Source organism: Oncorhynchus kisutch, unplaced genomic scaffold (genome assembly GCF_002021735.2).
Source record: "Oncorhynchus kisutch isolate 150728-3 unplaced genomic scaffold, Okis_V2 scaffold1157, whole genome shotgun sequence".
In the NCBI taxonomy this organism is placed as follows: domain Eukaryota; kingdom Metazoa; phylum Chordata; class Actinopteri; order Salmoniformes; family Salmonidae; genus Oncorhynchus; species Oncorhynchus kisutch.
This window is the reverse complement of record NW_022263102.1, coordinates 99,651-122,427: the sequence shown is the minus strand read 5'-3', so window position 1 is coordinate 122,427 and position 22,777 is coordinate 99,651. Positions and strand designations below refer to the sequence as shown.

At 41.9% G+C, this 22,777-nt stretch overlaps 1 protein-coding gene across 1 annotated transcript in view; it reads left to right on the top strand.

Moving 5' to 3' along the window:
• Positions 1-22,177, top strand: part of LOC109878594 (collagen alpha-1(VII) chain-like) — a gene marked incomplete at its 5' end in the record, with an annotated part of 28,384 nt that extends 6,207 nt beyond the window's left edge. The window contains 36 exons of the mRNA XM_031817803.1: positions 1,115-1,195; positions 1,967-1,993; positions 2,701-2,745; positions 3,003-3,080; positions 3,299-3,394; positions 3,735-3,761; positions 4,224-4,277; positions 4,684-4,755; positions 4,951-5,010; positions 5,126-5,161; positions 5,291-5,335; positions 8,023-8,058; positions 8,489-8,533; positions 12,470-12,505; positions 12,615-12,650; positions 12,768-12,800; positions 13,643-13,714; positions 14,721-14,780; positions 15,504-15,539; positions 15,657-15,737; positions 15,946-15,981; positions 16,772-16,816; positions 16,939-17,010; positions 17,153-17,179; positions 17,525-17,554; positions 17,834-17,872; positions 18,300-18,362; positions 18,441-18,473; positions 18,698-18,757; positions 18,992-19,024; positions 19,843-19,908; positions 21,546-21,589; positions 21,731-21,767; positions 21,850-21,876; positions 21,974-22,039; positions 22,130-22,177. Of these exons, the coding sequence (XP_031673663.1) occupies positions 1,115-1,195; positions 1,967-1,993; positions 2,701-2,745; positions 3,003-3,080; positions 3,299-3,394; positions 3,735-3,761; positions 4,224-4,277; positions 4,684-4,755; positions 4,951-5,010; positions 5,126-5,161; positions 5,291-5,335; positions 8,023-8,058; positions 8,489-8,533; positions 12,470-12,505; positions 12,615-12,650; positions 12,768-12,800; positions 13,643-13,714; positions 14,721-14,780; positions 15,504-15,539; positions 15,657-15,737; positions 15,946-15,981; positions 16,772-16,816; positions 16,939-17,010; positions 17,153-17,179; positions 17,525-17,554; positions 17,834-17,872; positions 18,300-18,362; positions 18,441-18,473; positions 18,698-18,757; positions 18,992-19,024; positions 19,843-19,908; positions 21,546-21,589; positions 21,731-21,767; positions 21,850-21,876; positions 21,974-22,039; positions 22,130-22,177 (1,782 nt within the window). The remainder of the gene's footprint in view (positions 1-1,114; positions 1,196-1,966; positions 1,994-2,700; positions 2,746-3,002; positions 3,081-3,298; positions 3,395-3,734; positions 3,762-4,223; positions 4,278-4,683; positions 4,756-4,950; positions 5,011-5,125; positions 5,162-5,290; positions 5,336-8,022; positions 8,059-8,488; positions 8,534-12,469; positions 12,506-12,614; positions 12,651-12,767; positions 12,801-13,642; positions 13,715-14,720; positions 14,781-15,503; positions 15,540-15,656; positions 15,738-15,945; positions 15,982-16,771; positions 16,817-16,938; positions 17,011-17,152; positions 17,180-17,524; positions 17,555-17,833; positions 17,873-18,299; positions 18,363-18,440; positions 18,474-18,697; positions 18,758-18,991; positions 19,025-19,842; positions 19,909-21,545; positions 21,590-21,730; positions 21,768-21,849; positions 21,877-21,973; positions 22,040-22,129) is intronic.
• Positions 22,178-22,777: the final 600 nt, after the last annotated feature.

Here is a 22,777-nt window from a genome sequence, read left to right as displayed (position 1 = left end):
GATCTCTTCTAAACACAGTTAAGCTGTTTATACACAGAAGATCTCTGCTAAACACAGTCATACAAAGTTGAAATAAAAATACAATGTTGCTAATGTCTGTAATTGAACAACCCACTGGGCACACACTGGTTGAATCAACGTTGTTTTCACATCATTTCAATGAAATGACGTTAAACCAACATGGAAAAGATGTTGAATAGACGTCAGTCCCTAGTGGGATGAAGTGAAGGATAAAAAGATGTTTAAAATTCAACGCTAGATGACTGTATTATAGGCTACATAATGTAGGCCTAAATATTAAAATAATATTTAACTACATGTTCAGTTAATGGAGTTATATTTGTAAGCTACGCTGTCTGTAATTTATATATATTTCATGATGTGTAAGAACGTGTGCAATGATGTGCCAAATGAATCTGTGATCGAGTGTAATTACTATAGGGTAAGCATTAGAATATGCTGCCTCAATATTAGCAGCCATTAGGTGATAATATAGCTCTAGGAGCTGATCCATGGTCAGTATTGTGGAATAATTCTAGTGTTAAGGTAAGATTTTAATGGAGAAAGCTGATCCGAGAGCAGTGCTGCCTTTCTTTCCACCCTATCAGTATTGACACATGCTCCAACGATGCACTTAGCGAGTGTTTTTTCTGCGTGGTGTTTTGGGTAACGCATGTTAAACAGTTGGACGTTGTAGGAAAGATGCATCGTTAAAACATGGGAAGCCTAAATTCCATTGCTTTCGGGAAACCGGGCCCAGGACAGCACACCTTCCACCTCCACTCAGCTTAGCGCCAGGCGTAGCAAACAACAATACAATGATCCTATTGATCTCAGTGTGTCCTCAGTGTTCATTGATACTGGACTTCACATAGAAACAGAGATCAAATGTTATATTTGGATCAGTACTCCTTTATCAATCTTTCTTCTTGGTTGTGTAATGTGTTTTTGTGTGATCAATATTTGTATTGTTTTTCTTGAAGGTGAAGGTGAAGGTGTGTAGTAGAACAATGACAGTGGTATCAAAACAGATACAGAAGCCAAACAGAAAAGAAACATAGAAAGCAAATCTATGTTGTGTATTTTTTGACACTGTATTTTTTTCATTTAACAGGGACTTCCTGGAACAGATGGTGTCCCCGGGTTGCCAGGACGACCAGGACGAACCGGACCCCCAGGTTCAGCCGGACAACGGGTAAATCTAACAGAGAAAGAAACAGTCTTATTGTACTCTGAGTGTACAAAACATTAAGAACACCTTCCTAATATTGAGTTGCATCCCCGTTTGCCATAAGAACAGCCTCAATTTGTCAGGGAATGGACTCGACAAGCTGTCGAAAGTGTTCCACAGGGATGCTGGCCCATGCTGACTCCAATACTTGTCACAGTTGTCTCAAGATGGCTGGATGCCCTTTGTGTGGTGGACCATTCTTGATACACACGGGAAACTGTTGAGCATGGAAAATCCAGCAGCGTTGCAGTTCTTGACATATTCAAACCGGTGCGCCTGGCACCTACTACAACACCCCGTTCAAAAAATGGTTCTTTAACCAGGTCTCCTCCCCTTAATCTACACTCATTTGAAGTGGATTTAACAAGTGACATCAATAAGGGAACATAGATTTAACCTGGATTCACTTGGTTAGTCTATGTCATGGAAAGAGCAGGTGTTCTTAATGTTTTGTACAGTCAGTGTATCGGGATGATGTAAAACTTGTCCTGTTTTAACAATGTATTCGACTGTTATGCACCGTTACTGTGTGTGTGTATGTGATTTACATTATTTAAAGGTGCTTCTGTGTGTCTGTCACCACAAATTAAAGTTATTCTAGGAATTAAGCTTAAGCTTTCCATTGTGCAAAACTGGTTGAAATGACAGTTTTGCTCACAGCTTATTAACTACATTTGAATATATGCCACTTATGTAAATGAGATGTTTCTAATGCCAGTTTTCTCTCTGTTTCAGGGTTTAGAAGGTGTTCCAGGTGATCTGGTATGTTCAATGTGCTTAAGGAGGCAATGTTTATTAGTGTCTAGTAGTGTATCCATAAGCTCAAACTCTATTCCCAAGTTGGTGCACTACTTTTGACCAGGACCTATAGGGCTCTGGTCAACACTAGTGCACTGCAGTATATAGGGAATAGGGTGCTTTTTAGGATGCAGACCCTAGGTCTTGTTCTTCAGAATTACTCATAAGGCCATTAATGCCTGTGTTCTGTTTTCAACTTGTTCTCTTCAACTCTTTCCACTTTTAATCCTTCATAATAAAAACATGTCGTTACTAATCATAGATGCCATGCACTTTGAGTGACAGTTTTCCATAATACTATGATTATGTTGACACCTGTGGGCACATGAAATTAAGTTGCTCAGTTGTATTTCCTAGCTTAAACTGTTGAATCCGTCGTCTCCAGTTTTCTGAGATGTTTCCCTCAAGGCTCAAAGTTTGTGGGGGTTAAATTGGTTCCATAACGGTGAAACTAACGGTTATTTCTGACACCATGCAATATTAAACTAGCTAGCTTTGGTGAGCAATGAACAAGTGTGTATTCATTCAGCCATCTTTATTTCCCGTGGCTTCAGGTGGCTGCCTAATCATGTCATTACACTCATCCTTTTATGATTTCCTGTCAGGTGATCTAGTGTGTTATTGTGAACGCTGTCGTGTATCGATTTCAATGTTATTTTCTATAATCACAGGGGCCTCCTGGTATCACTGGTCCAAAAGGCCAGAGAGGAGAGAGGGTAAGTCCAACCGAACAACATGAGTCTGGAAGCAAGTAGATGTTATAAGAAATGTTAGGATTATCTGAGCAATATGAAATGTAATGCTAACCAATAGGGTCAAGTGATTAAAGCGTTAAGTTTGAACTCTACCTATAGACCTTTCTGCCTTCATGCCCAACCCTTTGTCGCCCTCTTTTCATCTTCAAGTTTTAGATAATCATACTACGAGTTCACCATAAGGTGATATTATGTGACCTTTGACCTCTCTCTGTCAGGGGGAGCCTGGGTATGTCATAGGGGGCATAGGAGACGGCCATTATGCTCCTGGACGAAAGGGAGAGCCTGGATCATCAGTGAGTATTCACAACACAGATCCTTTGTTTTATAAAGGCTTTATAAAGGCCTTATAAAGGGATATACATGTTTCATAAAGGGTTTGGAAATTGTATTACCTGAAATAACTTGTTTTGTTCGTTCAACATCATAAATAATTGATACTACATGCTTCCTCTGATTAAGGAATACAAATTATATGGTTGTTGTTTAATGTCCTGTCCTGCTCTGATAAAAGGGACCCCAAGGGGCTCCGGGTGTACCAGGGGTCTCTGGACCCTCAGGCCTGCCTGGACAGTCAGGTTCACCTGGGTCCTCAGGGATATCTGTTAAGGTAAGACAGACAGATAGTGCGGGTAGATCTTACATACTATTATTATTATCATATCACATCATAATAATCGTTCAACAAGACTGTGACCCCATTTTGAGTTTTCTGTATGTTATGTGTGTTGATGTGTCATTCAAAAATACATACTACAAGTATCATGTTGTCAGCACACAATGGAAAATAATATTGGGGATAAAATACATCCCTGAGGGACTCCGTTGTAACCAGTTCATATGATAAAATGTCTTTCACATTGACCTTCTGTCACTTAACAATCTTAAATGATATGGGTTTCACAACATTGATTGATTTGATGTGTTTGTGTTCCATACTTCCCTTGTAGGGGGAACATGGGGAGGCAGGTGCTAAAGTGAGTGGGTGGTTCCTTTCTCCTTTCTTTTCTTCAACAGTATAGTTACTGCTTTGGGTCAAGGGAATGGAACTTGCTAAGTCAATGGAATTCACCTAAATTGGAATGAAAAACTGGCACGGTGTTGATATGAATAGAACAATGCTGCCAGGATTATGAATGAGTTTTAGCGATCGCATTTTAAACACACATTTTGGGCTTTGCTGACAATTCTAGAAATGGGTGTTTATTTTTCAAAACTAGTATTGGGTCATGTATTGCCTTTGCCAGGGCTACTTTGAAAAAGAGCTTCCTGTCACGACAGGACTCACCTGGATAAATACAAAAGAAATTAATACAAGTCATTCATGCTACATCTATGTTTAATATTGCCCAATAACTTGATAAACGCAAATTTAACCTCTTTTCCTTGCTGGTATGTTATTAATTAAATAACATTAGTGTTTTGTGATGTTTTGAAAGGGTTTGCGTGGGAAAGCAGGGGCCAAAGGAGACAAAGGAGATCATGGTAAAGATGTAAGTGTTTAGTTTCTGTTATGCAGTGAGCAGCCTAGCGATTAGAGTGTTGGGCCAGTAACTGAAAGGTCGCTAGTTTGAATTCCAAAGCCGACAAGGTGAAAAACCTGTCAATGTGATCTTGAGCAAGGCACTTAACCCTAATTGCTTCAGGGTTACCATTGATAATTTCAGACACTGTCCGTGGAACAACTCTCTGATGGTGTCTCAGGGAGAGATGTAATAAGCAAAAAAAAAACATTTTCTGAAATAGGACAAATAGAAGCACCCACCAAATTATGATTATTTATTATGCTCAGTTTGTGTTAATTAAACTATAATACCACATTGCTATTTCTAAGTATTGGCTTTTAGTTCATGTGTTGTTCAATCTTTCTTCCTTTCCTTGTTGTCTGTCTCAAACCAGGGCCAAGCAGGGTTACCTGGTCCCATTGGAATTGATGGTGTTCCAGGCTTCCCAGGTCAAATGGGATATAAGGTAAGAGTGTCCTTCATCAAGAAGTTACAGTATACCTGAAGGGACATTATCTTGTGGTTTCCTCTGTATATTTGAATGAAGCCACAGCGAATATCATATTTGAATACTATTGGTTTGTGTGGGTATCATACTGCATGTTGATCTGATTACGGTTATGATAGGATTCTGATTGGTGATTTGTGCTGTTCTTCCCAGGGAGAGGAGGGGATCGGGGTTCCCGGTGTCCAGGGGCCTCGTGGAGAGCCAGGGGAGAAGGTACAAACAGTTCATACATGGACTGATCAACATGAAGTGTGTGTATCGCTTCACCTGAATTGTGTAGTTTGTTAGTCACGTATTAGCTAATCATTGGTTTAACTTTGTCTTGCAGGGAAATATAGGCCTATCAGGACCTGAGGGACTAAAGGTACTTTATTTGTGTTAACACTCTGATATGAAGCTCAAACAACATATGAACTCTGCAAACCCGTTGGACTGCAGTATGGACATAGTTATTCACACCATTGAAGTATCATCTTTGTTCTGCCTTTCTAAGGGAGAGGCTGGTGTTCAAGGGATACAAGGGGTTGTCGGACCACGGGTATGCATCAACTTTTTATTTGTTTATATTGAATACACATACAAAAGTGGAGACCATTATCATGTACTTTATATACGGACTTTCGTAATTAAATTATTCCGGCTGGATGGTTTCTCTCCAGTGGTGTAAAGTACTTAAGATAAAAATACTTGAAAGTACTACTTAAGTAGTTTTTTTGAGTATCTGTACTTTACTTTAGTATTTATATTTTGGACTACTTTTACTTTTACTTCAAACATTCCTAAGGAAAATGATGTACTTTTTACTCCATATATTTCCCTGACACCCAAAAGTACTCTGTACATTTTGAATGCTTTGGAGGACAGAAAATGATCCAATTTGCACTTATCAAGAGAACATCCCTGGTCATCCCTACTGCCTCTGATCTGGCAGACTCACTAAACAGAGGACATCCCTGGTCATCCCTACTGCCTCTGATCTGGCAGACTCACTAAACAGAGAACATCCCTGGTCATCCCTACTGCCTCTGATCTGGCAGACTCACTAAACAGAGAACATCCCTGGTCATCCCTACTGCCTCTGATCTGGCAGACTCACTAAACAGAGGACATCCCTGGTCATCCCTACTGCCTCTGATCTGGCAGACTCACTAAACAGAGAACATCCCTGGTCATCCCTACTGCCTCTGATCTGGCAGACTCACTAAACAGAGAACATCCCTGGTCATCCCTACTGCCTCTGATCTGGCAGACTCACTAAACAGAGAACATCCCTGGTCATCCCTACTGCCTCTGATGTGGCAGACTCACTAAACAGAGAACATCCCTGGTCATCCCTACTGCCTCTGATCTGGCAGACTCACAAAACAGAGAACATCCCTGGTCATCCCTACTGCCTCTGATCTGGCAGACTCACTAAACAGAGAACATCCCTGGTCACCCCTACTGCCTCTGATCTGGCAGACTCACTAAACAGAGAACATCCCTGGTCATCCCTACTGCCTCTGATCTGGCAGACTCACTAAACAGAGAACATCCCTGGTCATCCCTACTGCCTCTGATCTGGCAGACTCACTAAACAGAGAACATCCCTGGTCATCCCTACTGCCTCTGATCTGGCAGACTCACTAAACAGAGAACATCCCTGGTCATCCCTACTGCCTCTGATCTGGCAGACTCACTAAACAGAGAACATCCCTGGTCATCCCTACTGCCTCTGATCTGGCAGACTCACTAAACAGAGAACATCCCTGGTCATCCCTACTGCCTCTGATCTGGCAGACTCACTAAACAGAGGACATCCCTGGTCATCCCTACTGCCTCTGATCTGGCAGACTCACTAAACAGAGAACATCCCTGGTCATCCCTACTGCCTCTGATCTGGCAGACTCACTAAACAGAGAACATCCCTGGTCACCCCTACTGCCTCTGATCTGGCAGACTCACTAAACAGAGAACATCCCTGGTCCTCCCTACTGCCTCTGATCTGGCAGACTCACTAAACAGAGAACATCCCTGGTCATCCCTACTGCCTCTGATCTGGCAGACTCACTAAACAGAGAACATCCCTGGTCCTCCCTACTGCCTCTGATCTGGCAGACTCACTAAACAGAGGACATCCCTGGTCATCCCTACTGCCTCTGATCTGGCAGACTCACTAAACAGAGAACATCCCTGGTCATCCCTACTGCCTCTGATCTGGCAGACTCACTAAACAGAGAACATCCCTGGTCACCCCTACTGCCTCTGATCTGGCAGACTCACTAAACAGAGAACATCCCTGGTCATCCCTACTGCCTCTGATGTGGCAGACTCACTAAACAGAGAACATCCCTGGTCATCCCTACTGTCTCTGATCTGGCAGACTCACTAAACAGAGAACATCCCTGGTCATCCCTACTGCCTCTGATCTGGCAGACTCACTAAACAGAGAACATCCCTGGTCATCCCTACTGCCTCTGATCTGGTGGATTCACTAAACAGAGAACATCCCTGGTCCTCCCTACTGCCTCTGATGTGGCGGACTCACTAAACAGAGAACATCCCTGGTCCTCCCTACTGCCTCTGATCTGGCAGACTCACTAAACAGAGAACATCCCTGGTCATCCCTACTGCCTCTGATCTGGCAGACTCACTAAACAGAGAACATCCCTGGTCCTCCCTACTGCCTCTGATGTGGCGGACTCACTAAACAGAGAACATCCCTGGTCCTCCCTACTGCCTCTGATCTGGCAGACTCACTAAACAGAGAACATCCCTGGTCATCCCTACTGCCTCTGATCTGGCAGACTCACTAAACAGAGAACATCCCTGGTCATCCCTACTGCCTCTGATGTGGCGGACTCACTAAACAGAGAACATCCCTGGTCATCCCTACTGCCTCTGATCTGGCAGACTCACTAAACACACATGCTTTGTTTTTAAATGATGTCTGAGTGTTGGAATGTGACCGTGGCTATCCGTAAATTAAAAAACAAGAAAATTGTGCCGTCTGGTTTGCTTAATATAAGGAATGTTCCATTATTTGTATTTTTACTTTTGATGCTTAAGTATATGTTAACAATTACATTTACTTTTGATGCTTAAGTATATTTAAAACCAAATACTTTTACTCAAGTAGTATTTTACTGGGTGACTTCACTTTTACTTTAGTCATTCTATTAAAGTATCTTTTAATCAAGTATGAGGTTTGAGTACTTTTCCACTACTGTTTCTCTCCTCATTTAGGGGAAGAAGGGAGTGAAAGGCATCCAAGGGGATAAGGTCAGTTAAATCCACACTGATTTGCTCTACCGCTCATTACGCCGCCTCATATTGAAATATTCTCTGAATAATTAATAAGAGTGGTGTTTCATCAGCTGATTAAATGAGAAAATCTATTTATTTCAGCTCCAGGTCAATCGCTGGGCTGTGTATGGCTTAGAATGTGATCAGATCCATTATTCAAGGGCTTTGAGTGTGTACCGTGTGTGTGCGTGTGTGCGTCTGTGCGTGTGTGTGTCCGTGCATCTGTTTGCGTACGCCAGTCCGAGCACAAGCCAATGAAGTGCAAGTCCCCACCTTATAACAGTTATCACATCTCCTGCTACGATAGATAGTATGTTTTTACTCTACAGTCAGGTTGGTGAGTAGCTCCTCAGATTATGATCATGGTGATAATGTGGTGGTAATGTTATGGTTATGTCTCCTACAGGGCGATCGAGGAGAGGTGGGGCCTATGGGAACACAGGGAGTGACAGTGAGTATAACCAGCCATTACAGAATCAATCATTACCACACTACCAAACCTGGGCTGTGTTCATTTGGGCATGCAGAAACAGAAAACAAAAATGAGTGTTTCTTACTGGACAAGTCATGGGTAGTCCCTCTCCGTTTCAGTTTGTCTTCCATTTGGTGCCTATTGAAGACGGCCTCGAGTCTCCTGACTTACAGCCTGTAGGGCTTTTATGGCTTACCCTCCCTTCACAAATCCTCTGATTACAAATTTGCTCTCTTTATCCTTCAAATTGCTTGTGTTGTAACTTTTCATTGAGAAAGTTTGCAACTAGTTAGTTGAACCCACTTCCCCTTCCCTCGTCACTGCCCTCTCCCTCCACATATTATCTGTGTGAAGGAGTGTGTCTACCTGAGGGAAATTAACCCAGCTGATTAGATTGAAGTGGGCAGCCATCCTCCTCCAACCTGTCCAGCCATGGGCTACATCGGCCCGCTAATAGACTAGTAAAGGCCCAGTGCACTACTTTTATTATTATTATTCATATGTTTTTTTTAATTCAGATTTTTCAGGGGGTGCTGCAGAACCCTCAGCACCCCTACCTCCCACGGCTATGGGTGTGTCAGGACTAATGGTCTATCTGAGAAGGTCTTGCATCACTGAGCTTTTAATTCAACCTAATTGCAATGTGCATAATGAATACAGGAGGTTTATCTCAAATTATCATCATCATCATCATTATCTCAAATTTATCACAAATTATAACCTTCTGAGTTCCATTATACAGTGCCTTCTGAGTTCCATTATACAGTGCCTTCTGAGTTCCATTATACAGTGCCTTCTGAGTTCCATTATACAGTGCCTTCTGAGTTCCATTATACAGTGGCTTCTGAGTTCCATTATACAGTGGCTTCTGAGTTCCATTATACACTGCCTTCTGAGTTCCATTATACAGTGCCTTCTGAGTTCCATTATACAGTGCCTTCTGAGTTCCATTATACAGTGCCTTCTGAGTTCCATTATGCAGTGCCTTCTGAGTTCCATTATACAGTGCCTTCTGAGTTCCATTATGCAGTGCCTTCTGAGTTCCATTATGCAGTGCCTTCTGAGTTCCATTATGCAGTGCCTTCTGAGTTCCATTATGCAGTGCCTTCTGAGTTCCATTATGCAGTGCCTTCTGAGTTCCATTATGCAGTGCCTTCTGAGTTCCATTATGTAGTGCCTTCTGAGTTCCATTATGCAGTGCCTTCTGAGTTCCATTATGCAGTGCCTTCTGAGTTCCATTATGCAGTGCCTTCTGAGTTCCATTATGCAGTGCCTTCTGAGTTCCATTATGCAGTGCCTTCTGAGTTCCATTATGCAGTGCCTTCTGAGTTCCATTATGCAGTGCCTTCTGAGTTCCATTATGCAGTGCCTTCTGAGTTCCATTATGCAGTGCCTTCTGAGTTCCATTATGCAGTGCCTTCTGAGTTCCATTATGCAGTGCCTTCTGAGTTCCATTATGCAGTGCCTTCGGAAAGTATTCAGACTCCTTTAGTTTTTCCACATTTTGTTAGGTTACAGCCTTATCCTAAAAATGATTCAATATTTTTTTTCCTTCATCAATCTACACACAATACCTCATAATGACAAAGCTAATTAAATATATATATATATAACATTTAAATTTACTCAGTACTTTGTTGACGCACCTTTGGCAGCAATTACAGCATTGAGTCTTCTTGGCTATGACGCTACAAGCTTAGCACACCTGTATTTGGGGAGTTTCTCCCATTCTTCTCCACAGGTTGGATGGGGAGTGTTGCTGCACAGCTATTTTCAGGTCTCTCCAGAGATGTTTGATTGGGTTCAAGTCCGGGCTCTGGCTGGGCCAGTCAAGGACATTCAGAGACTTGTCCCGAAGCCACTCCTGCGCTGTCTGGGCTGTGTGCTTAGGGTCATTGTCCTGTTGGATGGTGAACCTTTGCCACTGTCTGAGGTCCTAAGTCCTCTGGAGTAGGTTTTCATCAAGGATCTCTCTGTACTTCGCTCCGTTCATCTTTGCCTCAATCATGACTAGTCTCCCATTCCCTGCCGCTGAAAAACATCCCCACAGCATGATGCTGCCACCACCATGCTTTACCGTAGGGATGGTGTCAGGTTTCCTCCAGACGTGACGCTTGGCATTCAGGCCAAAGAGTTGAATCTTGGTTTCATCAGACCAGAGAATCTTGTTTCTCATGGTCTCAGAGTCTTTAGGTGCCTTTTGACAAAACTGAGAAGTGGCTTCGTCTGGCCACTCTACCATAAAAGCCTGAATTAGTGGAGTTCTGCAGAGATGGTTGTCCTTCTGGAAGGTTCTCCCATCTCCACAGAGGAACTCTAGAGCTCTGTCAGAGTGACCATCTGGTTCTTGGTCACCTCCCTGACCAAGGCCCTTCTCTCCGGATTGCTCAGTTTGGCCGGGCGGCCAGCTCTAGAATGATTCTTGGTGGTTCCAAACTTAATCCACTTAAGAATGATTGAGGCCACTGTGTTCTTGGGGACCTTCAATGCTGCAGACATTTATTGGTACCCTTCCCCAGATCTGTGCCTAGACAATCCTGTCTCGGAGCTCTACGGACAATTCCTTTGACCTCATGGCTTAGTTTTTGCTCTGACATGCTGTGTCAACTGTGGGACCTTGAATAGACAGGTGTGTGCCTTTCCAAATCAAATCATGTCCAATCAATTAAATGTACCACAGGTGGACTCCAATCAAGTTGTAGAAACATCTCAAGGATGATCAATTTCAACGAGTGATCATTTCAAAGGGTCTGAATACCTATGTAAAGAAGGTATTTTTTTATATAATATTTTATACATTTGCAAAAAATTCTAAAAACCTTTCTTCGCTTTGTCATTATGGGGTATTGTGTGTACATTGCTGAGGATTTAGATTTTATATAATCCATTTTAGAATAAGGTTGTAATGTAACAAAATGTGGAAGAAGTCAGGGGGTCTGAATACTTTTCGAAGGCACTGTTTATGTTTGGAAAAGTATGAATAATTTCAGTCAAGCATTTGCTCCAATGGCTGATATTGACTGACATTAATATTTCTATTTCAATTGGCCAATTAACACTGTAACCCATAACAAATAAATATGAATGTTAGCATTTTTCATTTTTCAGAAAGTGTTGTCGAAATGTACCCTGTTGTGACTCGTATGTTATGAGTAGGCCTATGTGTTCTTGGCTATCATGTTATATGATCTAGATTTATTTTAAGCCTTTTCCAGAAATTAGAATTACACCAAAAATGAAAGCAATTGTCTGAGGATGGTGCTGGACCAATTGTCTGAGGATGGTGCTGGACCAATTGTCTGAGGATGGTGCTGGACCAATTGTCTGAGGATGGTGCTGGACCAATTGTCTGAGGATGGTGCTGGACCAATTGTCTGAGGATGGTGCTGGACCAATTGTCTGAGGATGGTGCTAGACCAATTGTCTGAGGATGGTGCTGGACCAATTGTCTGAGGATGGTGCTGGACCAATTGTCTGAGGATGGTGCTGGACCAATTGTCTGAGGATGGTGCTGGACCAATTGTCTGAGGATGGTGCTAGACCAATTGTCTGAGGATGGTGCTGGACCAATTGTCTGAGGATGGTGCTGGACCAATTGTCTGAGGATGGTGCTGGACCAATTGTCTGAGGATGGTGCTGGACCAATTGTCTGAGGATGGTGCTGGACCAATTGTCTGAGGATGGTGCTGGACCAATTGACATGAAAAGAAAAGGGGACAGTTTCATGAAAAAGCTTTAAATAAAAGTTCAAATCCAGGTCATGTGACATGATTAACCAAAACACAGGGCCCTAGTTATGAGATTTGATGACCTTATTTAGCAAGATATATTTATTTTCTGTATAATAAGTTCAGGTAAGTTTGTTATGTGTATTGTTCAGGATATGAATAGATATATTGTCCTCCGCTCTCTCAGGGCTTTGCGGGGGCTCTTGGCCAGAAGGGTGATGAGGTGAGTATTCATGGAGTGTGAGTGTTAGTGAGAGTGTTAGTGAGAGTGTGAGTGTTAGTGAGAGTGTTAGTGAGAGTGAGAGAGGTAAACCTTTGGTCTCACTCCACAGGGACGGAGAGGAGTTCCTGGTGACCCAGCCAAAGGGGTAATGTTACAAGACCAAATAATTCTCCCTGACTGTATTTACCTAGCTACATGTTTTATACACAGTACTATCATATCCTGCATAATATTATGCTTACTCTCCGTTTCATCACAACAGATCCTTGGTCCCACAGGAAAGAAGGGTACCAGGGTAAGTGATGTATTATTGTTTAAGTATTTTTAACTTTAGGTAAAACCTGCAAACCCTACGGTGCCCCTAACCACACATCTGCATTACAACAAACTCTAAGCCATCGTATCCTAACAGTTAAAGTGCTGTTAATTGGTGGTGGGAGTATTCTCTCACAACAAGGACCAAATCCCCAGGCTTGCCTGTCAACAAACAACACAATTACATTTCTGCTTAGTGGCCACTGGGGACTCATGGATTACCCATGATACACCACAGAGATGGCTATTTCCTCTCTAGATGTAGTCGTCCAAGATCTATTGTTAAAAGTTAGAGTTAAAGGAGGGGCTCTTCAGATCTTTCTGTGTTAAAACAACATGTTGGTTGCTAAGCTGCTTTTGTGTGTGTGTGACTGTCTGTGTTGTGTTTATTGATTGGCCTTTGTGACTGTCTGTGTTGTGTTTATTGATTGGCCTGTGTGTGTGTGACTGTCTGTGTTGTGTTTATTGATTGGCATTTGTGTCTGTCTGTGTTGTGTTTATTGATTGGCCTGTGTGTGTGTGACTGTCTGTGTTGTGTTTATTGATTGGCCTTTGTGTCTGTGACTGTCTGTGTTGTGTTTATTGATTGGCCTGTGTGTCTGTGACTGTCTGTGTTGTGTTTATTGATTGGCCTGTGTGTCTGTGTTGTGTTTATTGATTGGCCTTTGTGTCTGTGACTGTCTGTGTTGTGTTTATTGATTGGCCTTTGTGTCTGTGACTGTCTGTGTTGTGTTTATTGATTGGCATTTGTGTCTGTGACTGTCTGTGTTGTGTTTATTGATTGGCCTTTGTGTCTGTGACTGTCTGTGTTGTGGTACTCAGGGTGACATTGGTCCCATCGGTCCGACTGGACCCCAGGGAGTAAAAGGGGTCCAAGGAGTCAAAGGAGAGAAGGTAAACCACACAGAATAGTGTCATCCATCTTGTCATTACCTCAGGTTCCACCATAACCCATTTCCTACCCTGAAATTCACCCCTACCCAGCAGACATAACAATCACATGGTAGGTTTAACAATCACATGGTCGATACAACAATTACATGGTCAACATAACAATCACATGGTCAACATAACAATCACATGGTCGACACAACAATCACATGGTCAACATAACAATCACATGGTCGATACAACAATTACATGGTCAACATAACAATCACCTGGTCGATACAACAATTACATGGTCAACATAACAATCACCTGGTCGATACAACAATTACATGGTCGATACAACAATTACATGGTCAACATAACAATTACATGGTCGACATAACAATCACATGGTCGACACAACAATTACATGGTCAACATAACAATTACATGGTCGATACAACAATTACATGGTCAACATAACAATCACATGGTCGACACAACAATTACATGGTCGACACAACAATTACATGGTCAACATAACAATCACATGGTCGATACAACAGTTACATGGTCAACATAACAATCACATGGTCGATACAACAATCACATGGTCAACATAACAATCACATGGTCGGCACAACAATTACATGGTCGATACAACAATCACATGGTCGATACAACAATTACATGGTCAACATAACAATCACATGGTCGATACAACAGTTACATGGTCAACATAACAATCACATGGTCGATACAACAATCACATGGTCAACATAACAATCACATGGTCGGCACAACAATTACATGGTCGATACAACAATCACATGGTCGACACAACAATTACATGGTCAACATAACAATCACATGGTCGATACAACAGTTACATGGTCAACATAACAATCACATGGTCGACACAACAATTACATGGTCGATACAACAGTCACATATAACATATTATTGTGTTGTGACGGCCGGATAGAGAAACAACGATGTTGTGTGTGGTCTGTCTGTTGGGTTACTACAGGGTAGTCCTGGGTTCGGCATTCCTGGACAGCAGGGACCAAAGGGAGAAAACGGTGAAAGGGTGAGTGCTTCACTACCGGTGTGTGTCATTGGTCAGATGACCTGACGAAGATCCAAGTCGGATCGAAAGGTTGTCTGATTAAATCACCATGGGAGCATACCTGTTCTGTCCATTTCCTTTTCTTTGATACGATCTTCTGTCCTGCACCTGATAAGTCTTCTGTCCTGCACCTGATAAGTCTTCTGTCCTGCACCTGATAAGTCTTCTGTCCTGCACATGATAAGTCTTCTGTCCTGCACCTGATAAGTCTTCTGTCCTGCACCTGATAAGTCTTCTGTCCTGCACCTGATAAGTCTTCTGTCCTGCACCTGATAAGTCTTCTGTCCTGCACCTGATAAGTCTTCTGTCCTGCACCTGATAAGTCTTCTGTCCTGCACCTGATAAGTCTTCTGTCCTGCACCTGATAAGTCTTCTGTCCTGCACCTGATAAGTCTTCTGTCCTGCACATGATAAGTCTTCTGTCCTGCACCTGATAAGTCTTCTGTCCTGCACCTGATAAGTCTTCTGTCCTGCACCTGATAAGTCTTCTGTCCTGCACCTGATAAGTCTTCTGTCCTGCACCTGATAAGTCTTCTGTCCTGCACCTGATAAGTCTTCTGTCCTGCACCTGATAAGTTAGATATGCATATTTCTCTATTTTCTCTATTGGTCAGATGAGCCATGATGATACTCTAGGACAGGCTGACATGTTTGATGTGTTTGTTGGTCTCCTCCACCTTACAGGGAAATGTTGGCTTGTCTGGGAAACCTGGACCCAAGGTAAATAACTTCTCTCAGTCCACTTTACATGCCATCAATATCATTACATTGTAGGGACATTTTAGAGATATTCAAATAAAACATACACGCAGCGTGTCAGTGATTCCATCTTTACAGGGGCACGATGGCTCTAAAGGGGCAGGGGGAACTGTTGGGGTCCCCGGGAATCCCGGAGCACCAGGACTAAGAGGTAAAGATGTAAGTAAATCATGACTGGCTGTTATTGCAATGATGTGTGTGTGTGTGTGTGTGTGTGTGTGTGTGTGTGTGTGTGTGTGTGTGTGTGTGTGTGTGTGTGTGTGTGTGTGAGAGAGAGATAAATGGGATCAATACATTCACATAGTTCTTCAAACAGTCAGCATGGGTTAGATGACACTATTGGCGTGACAATTATCCTTGTCTATAGGGTGTGCCTGGAATCAAAGGAGAATCAGGACTACGGGTGAGTTCATGCATCTGTATCTGCTGGACAATATTTAAGCATTAAGGCCCGAGGATGTGTGGTATATGGCCAATATACCACAGCTAAGGGCTGTTCTTATGCACGATGCAACGCATAGTGACTGGACACTGCCCTTAGCCATGGCATATGCAGCTAGCCTAGTGGTTAGAGCGTTGGACTAGTAACCAAAAGGGTGCAAGTTCAAACCCCCGAGCTGACAAGGTAAAAATCTGTCGTTCTGCCCCTAAAAAAGGCAGATAATCCACTGTTCCTAGGCTGTCATTGAAAATAAGAATTTGTTCTTAACTGACTTGCCTAGTTAAATAAAGGTAAAATAAAAAAATAATTATTGTCCATATATCACAAACCCCAGAGGTTCTATTCTATTCTATGTTGCTTTTATAAACTGGTTACCAACGTAATTAGAGCAGTAAAAATAAATGATTTGTCATCCCCGTGGTACACGGTCTGATATACCATGGCCTTCAGCCAATCAGCATTCAGGGCTTGAACCACCCAGTTTATATTTCAGTATAGTCTCCTTGTATGTAACTTACCGTAAATGCAATGAAACCTCTGCCAATAGCTCTGAACCTCTATGGCACAGGGTAATTCACTCACCATGTTACCTCTGGTTTACTGGTTCAAGCCCCAATCCTGCTGTTCCTCCTCAATCGGTACAACAGCATTATATTTAGACACAGCACCTACAGCATATGATTGGATACAACACCCACAAACATGCGATGAGTCACAAGTTTTCTCTCTGTTATGAATGCTTTCTCCTCAGGGAGAGCAGGGACCAGCGGGTGAGCCTGGTGAGAGAGGAACAAGGGTAATGTCTCCATGTTCTACCCAACTCTTATCATTTCTCTGCACACAAGTTTGAAATATACTGCACTGTTGGTTGGAGTGGAGTATTTCTTGGCTTATCCTCACTCTATACTGTGACTGTAGGGCCCTCTGGGGTTACCGGGACGACCAGGGGACCCAGCAGAGAAAGGAGATACCGGGAACATTGGTTTGCCTGTAAGCATTTTCTGACTTTACTATCAAGTGCCATTTTGTTTGTAAAACTTTAATAGTCACTGTCAAAGATACAAACCTGATTGATTTGAATTGCTCGGCGTGGTTGGATATGTTCAGCGATATGATTTCCTCTTTGTTTCAGGGAACGGAGGGAAAGAAAGGAGAGCCTGTAGGTGTACATTCACAACAACATGACGGACATGTATCACTGCATGCAGCGGTTGACTGACTCTCCATCACACTTGGTTTAATGTCTCACGTCACTGACTTCGCCCATTGTTCAGGAACATCAACACTCTTGTGTTTCTAATTATATTCCTAGCCTGATAAATGCACAAATGAAAAATCCCAGCTTTATTAATCATGTTATGTTCCCCTTGAGTGAGTGTTGCATCTCCCATCAGTATTGTGATGGTGATGCAGGACTGCTCAGCTAGCACAATGTGTTTACTAGCTGCTAGTTGACCGCACATCCCTCTTGTTTTGTTTTGTTCCCATGGTCTCGCCTCTGAAGGGAAAACCAGGACCTCCGGGAGGCGCGCAAGTAAGTCCATCATCCATTACCTCTTCAGAACAACTTTCCATGAACTCAGCCATCCCTGGCAGATGGAACCAGAGAGAAGATGCTTGATGCTCCTAGAAGCCCAAGGGGTTAGATTATATATCCAGGGAGTTAGATGAAAACATGTGATTAAACATGAACTTTTTTTGGTTGGTTCATTTAGTTTCATATGACTAGTCCATCTTTAATTTAACCCTTTCAAGACCCTTTATAAAGAGGACTGGACTTGTTTCATATTTCTGTTGTGTTTGTTCCCTCCAGTTCAGTTCAGACAACAATATCCTGACTAGGGTGATCAAGGTGAGATAAGTGGAATCTACGTCATCGGCATGACATGGATCACTGTATAATAGATTTACATGTACTTAATCACAGTATAATAGATGTACTTTATCACAGTATAATAGATGTACTTCATTACAGTATAATATATATACTAAATCACAGTATAAAAAATATATACCTAATCACAGTATAATAGATGTACTTCATCACAGTATAATAGATGTACTTAATCACAGTATAATAGGTGTACTTCATCACAGTGTAATACATTGACATGTATTGTTCCAGCTCTTCTCCAGAAATACCCTTTTCTATACTATACTATACTGTTCTATTTTATTATATTATTTTCTATTCTATTTGATTATGCTGTTTTCTATTCTATTCAATTGTTATTTTCTATTCTATTTGATTGGGGCTGGTGTGTTTTCTCATCCATCAGGGTGAACCAGGACATCCCGGAGAGCCCGGTCTCAGAGGGGAGACAGGTCTGCCTGGACAAAGGGTGAGTGTGATACTTAGAGGTCACAGGTCATGTTTGGCAGGTCATGGTAATAATAGCACTGTATTCTTCTCTCTGTAGGGTCCTGATGGAAAACCAGGATCTCCAGGAACGGTATGACCATATGAGTAACAATGAAGAGCTCTGTCGCTAAGTTGTATCGCTAAGACTTTTCAAACGTTCTGTGAACAGGCTGATAGAAGCTATGTATGTAATACCCACAACGTTGAATGACCTCTAAATAACTGTAACCTACAGGGTGAAGGTTGAGGGCTTATATTGGTATTACATTGTTGTAACTGATGTTTACATCTGACCCCTGATAACATGTTTGACAGGGAGGGTCTGTGTCAGGGAGAGATGGTCTGGATGGGTTACCAGGAAAACCTGGATCCAAGGTTTGGACACCTCATCCCCTCACTTCCTTTCACATCGGTTGTTGTTATTCTAGTGTGAACACACACAAACATACACGTACATAGGCTAGATGTATTGTTGTAGTTGGTCAGCATAACAGAACCATTATCACAGTAAGAGTTCACATTGACAAAATTGGGTGTTGATCGTTCAATCCATAAAAAGTTGTAGCAGATAATCAAGGTGTTGTGCTTTGAATGGTTTCCTGTCTGCAGGGTGACCCAGGAAAGACAGGCGAGGCAGGAACGGTGAGTGCAGTATTCAGACCCTTTGAATAAACACATTTTGCTCTAATTCCTTTAATCAGAGGATAACTGCAGTCCTACAGAGCTACAGGGTGTGTTTAAAGCCCAGCTCTGATAAACCTGATTAAACCAATTGTGGTTTAAATTAAAGACCGTTGTTAGTTGATGATCAGTTGATTCAGGGAGTGTTACTGCTTGGTGAGACAAAACCCTGCATTGGCTGTGGTTCTCTAGGACTACAGCAGTTTCCCTCTTGCATTACATTGATTGATGATGTGCATGGACTAACCAAGTACTTCAGAAGATGTTTTGGGTTACGTTGGGATTAGACAGTCGAACTAGCTCACAATGCTTTTCTAAGTTATATTCTTCAAGAATCAAACGGTAGGTATTATTCATTTAAATGATAAAAAACCATACAGTTGGTGGTGTGATTTTCATAATTTACATGTTTAAGGCTTCTGATGAGAAAGCCTTCTGCTGTGCATAGTATGTGGACTTCTCTCAGCAGGAACTTGTCACAGGTTCACCTACTGTCCAGGGTATTGGTGATTACAGCCTATTCATTGAACATTATGTACTAGCAATGTTGTACTAGGCTGATGATTGTTAGTCATCCATGAGTCATTTAACAAGATCATAATGTATACAGAGGGCAAGGAACCCCACTTATAGATGTGTGTGTGTGTGTGTGTGTGTGTGTGTGTGTGTGTGTGTGTGTGTGTGTGTGTGTGTGTGTGTGTGTGTGTGTGTGTGTGTGTGTGTGTGTGTGTGTGTGTGTGTGTGTGTGTGTGTGTGTGTGTGTGTGTCGGTTTGAGCAGAGGGGAGAGAAAGGAGACCAAGGCAGGGTGGGGATTGCTGGAATGCCTGGTTTACCTGGGACCCCAGTGAGTATGTTTCTGTCATCATCATAACATACACATACAGAAATTCTATTTGACATGACTTAATATACAGTTGAAGTCGGAAGTTTACACACATTTAGGTTGGAGTCATTAAAACTCATTTTTCAACCACTCCACAAATTCCTTGTTAATTAACAAACTATAGTTTTGGCAAGTCGGTTAGGACATCTACTTCGTGCATGACACAAGTCATATTTCCAACAATTGTTTCCAGACAGATTATTTCACTTATAATTCACTGTATCACAATTCCAGTGGGTCAGAAGTTTACATACACTAAGTTGACTGTGCCTTTAAACAGCTTGTAAAATTCCAGAAAATTATGTCATGGCTTTAGAAGCTTCTGTCAATTAGAGGTGTACCTGTGGATGTATTTCAAGTCCTACCTTCAAACTCAGTGCCTCTTTGCTTGACATCATGGGAAAACCAAAAGAAATCAAGTATAAACACCATGGGACCACGCAGCCGTCATACCACTCAGGAAGGAGAAGTGTTCTGTCTCCTAGAGATGAACGTACTTTGGTGCGAAAAGTGCAAATCAACCTTGTGAAGATGCTGGAGAAAACCGGTACAAAAGTATCTATATCCACAGTAAAACAAGTCCTATATCGACATAATCTGAAAGGCAGCTCAGCAAGGAAGAAGCCACTGCTCCAAAACTGCCATAAAAAAGCCAAACTACAGTTTGCAACTGCACACGGGGACAAAGATCATACTTTTTGGAGAAATGTCCTCTGGTCTGATGAAACAAAAATATAACTGTTTGGCCATAATGACCATCGTTATGTTTGGAGGAATAAGGGGGAGGCTTGCAAGCCGAAGAACACCATCCCAACCGTGATGCACGGGGGTGGCAGCATCATGTTGCACTTCATAAAATAGATGGCATCATGAGGGAGGAAAATGATGCGGATGTATTGAAGCAACATCTCAAGACATCAGTCAGGAAGTTAAAGCTTGGTCACAAATGGGTCTTCCAAATGGACAATGATCCCAAGCATACTTCCCAAGTTGTGGTCAAATGGCTTAAGGACAACAAAGTCAGGGTATTGGAGTGGCCATCACAAAGCGCTGACCTCAATCCTACAGAGAATGTGTGGGCAGAACTGAAAAAGCGTGTGCGGGCAAGGAGGCCTACAAACCTGACTCAGTTACACCAGCTCTGTCGGGAGGAATGGGCCAAAATTCACCCAACTTATTGTGGGAAGCTTGTGGAAGGCTACCTGAAATGTTTGAACCAAGTTAATCAATTTAAAGGCAATCCTACCAAATACTAATTGAGTGTATGTAAACTTCTGACCCACTGGGAATGTGATGAAAGAAATAAAAGCTGAAATAAATCATTCTCTCTACTATTATTCTGACATTTCACATTCTTAAAATAAAGTGCTGATTCTAACTGACCTAAGACAGGGAATTTGTACTACGATTAAATGTCAGGAATTGTGAAAAACTGAGTTTAAATGTATTTGGCTAAGGTGTATGGTAACTTCCGACTTCAACTGTACATAGGTATTCCAACAATTTGGCTATGATTTGTATAGCAAAAACACTATATCATTATTTGAAGTTAGATTTTTTTGCTAGTTGTAAGTGAATATTTACCTCTTGATATGTAGGGTAGACCTGGCATTGATGGAAGAGAGGTCTGGCTGGAAAAGATGTGAGCATTTTTTTCTCTTTGTCAAATAATATTGTATTTTTTTTATGTTCCTGCTCTGTTCCAGCATTTTAATAAGATCACTTAAAAAATACCCCACAAATACCCCAAAATGAAGTCTTCCTAATTATTCTCTTGAGACAGGGAGAGCAAGGACAAAGAGGAGATGATGGCAAAAAAGGTATGATTTGGAGCAAGTCTGGCTATTCCCCAAACACACCAACACAATAAACATATTTGTGATTTTGCGTCTCTAAACCTAGGGTGATACAGGTGAATCGGGAACTGAGGTAAGATATTTTATTTTAATAAGGCCGTATTAATTAGCATAAAATTATTAACATGATAATTAAGCCCCCAATTGTAATTTCTCCTATCTCCCCCCAGGGTAAAAAAGGGGAATTGGGTGCTCCGGGCCACCTGGTACCCATGTTCTGGTTACTCAACAAGAGGGTAAGTACATCTCCACATTCCCTACAAACTGGTGCACCATGTAAGAACAATCTTCTACATTATCCATGATAACCCGTCTGTCTATTGCAGGGTTCTTCAATAGGCATCCTACGTGGTTTATTTGACCCCACCAAGTAAACAAAGTGATGATGAAAAAAACTATATATATATATATATATATATACCAGTCAAAAGTTTTGGACACACCCTACTCATTCAAGGGTTTTTCTTTCTTTTTACTGTTTTCTACATTGGAGAATAATAGTGAGCACATCACAACTATGAAATAACACATATGGAATCATGTAGTAACCAAAAAAGTGATAAACAAGTCTAAATATATTTTAGATTTGAGATTCTTCAAAGTAATCACCTTTTGCCTTGATGACAGGTTTGCACACTCTTGGCATTCTCTCAAACAGCTTCACATTGAATGCTTTTCCAACAGTCTTGAAGGAGTTCCCACATATGCTGAGCAGTTGTTGGCTGTTTTATCTTCACTCTGTGGTCCAACTCATCTCAAACCATCTTAATTGGGTTGAGTTTGGGTGATTGTGGAGGCCAGGTCATCTGATGCAGCACTCTATCACGCTCCTTCTTGGTCAAATAGCCCTTATGCAGAGGTGTGTTGGCTCATTGTCCTGTTGAAAAACAAATGATAGTCCCACTAAGTGCAAACCAGATGGGATGGCGTATAGCTGCAGAATGCTGTGGTAGCCATGCTGGTTAAGTGTGCCT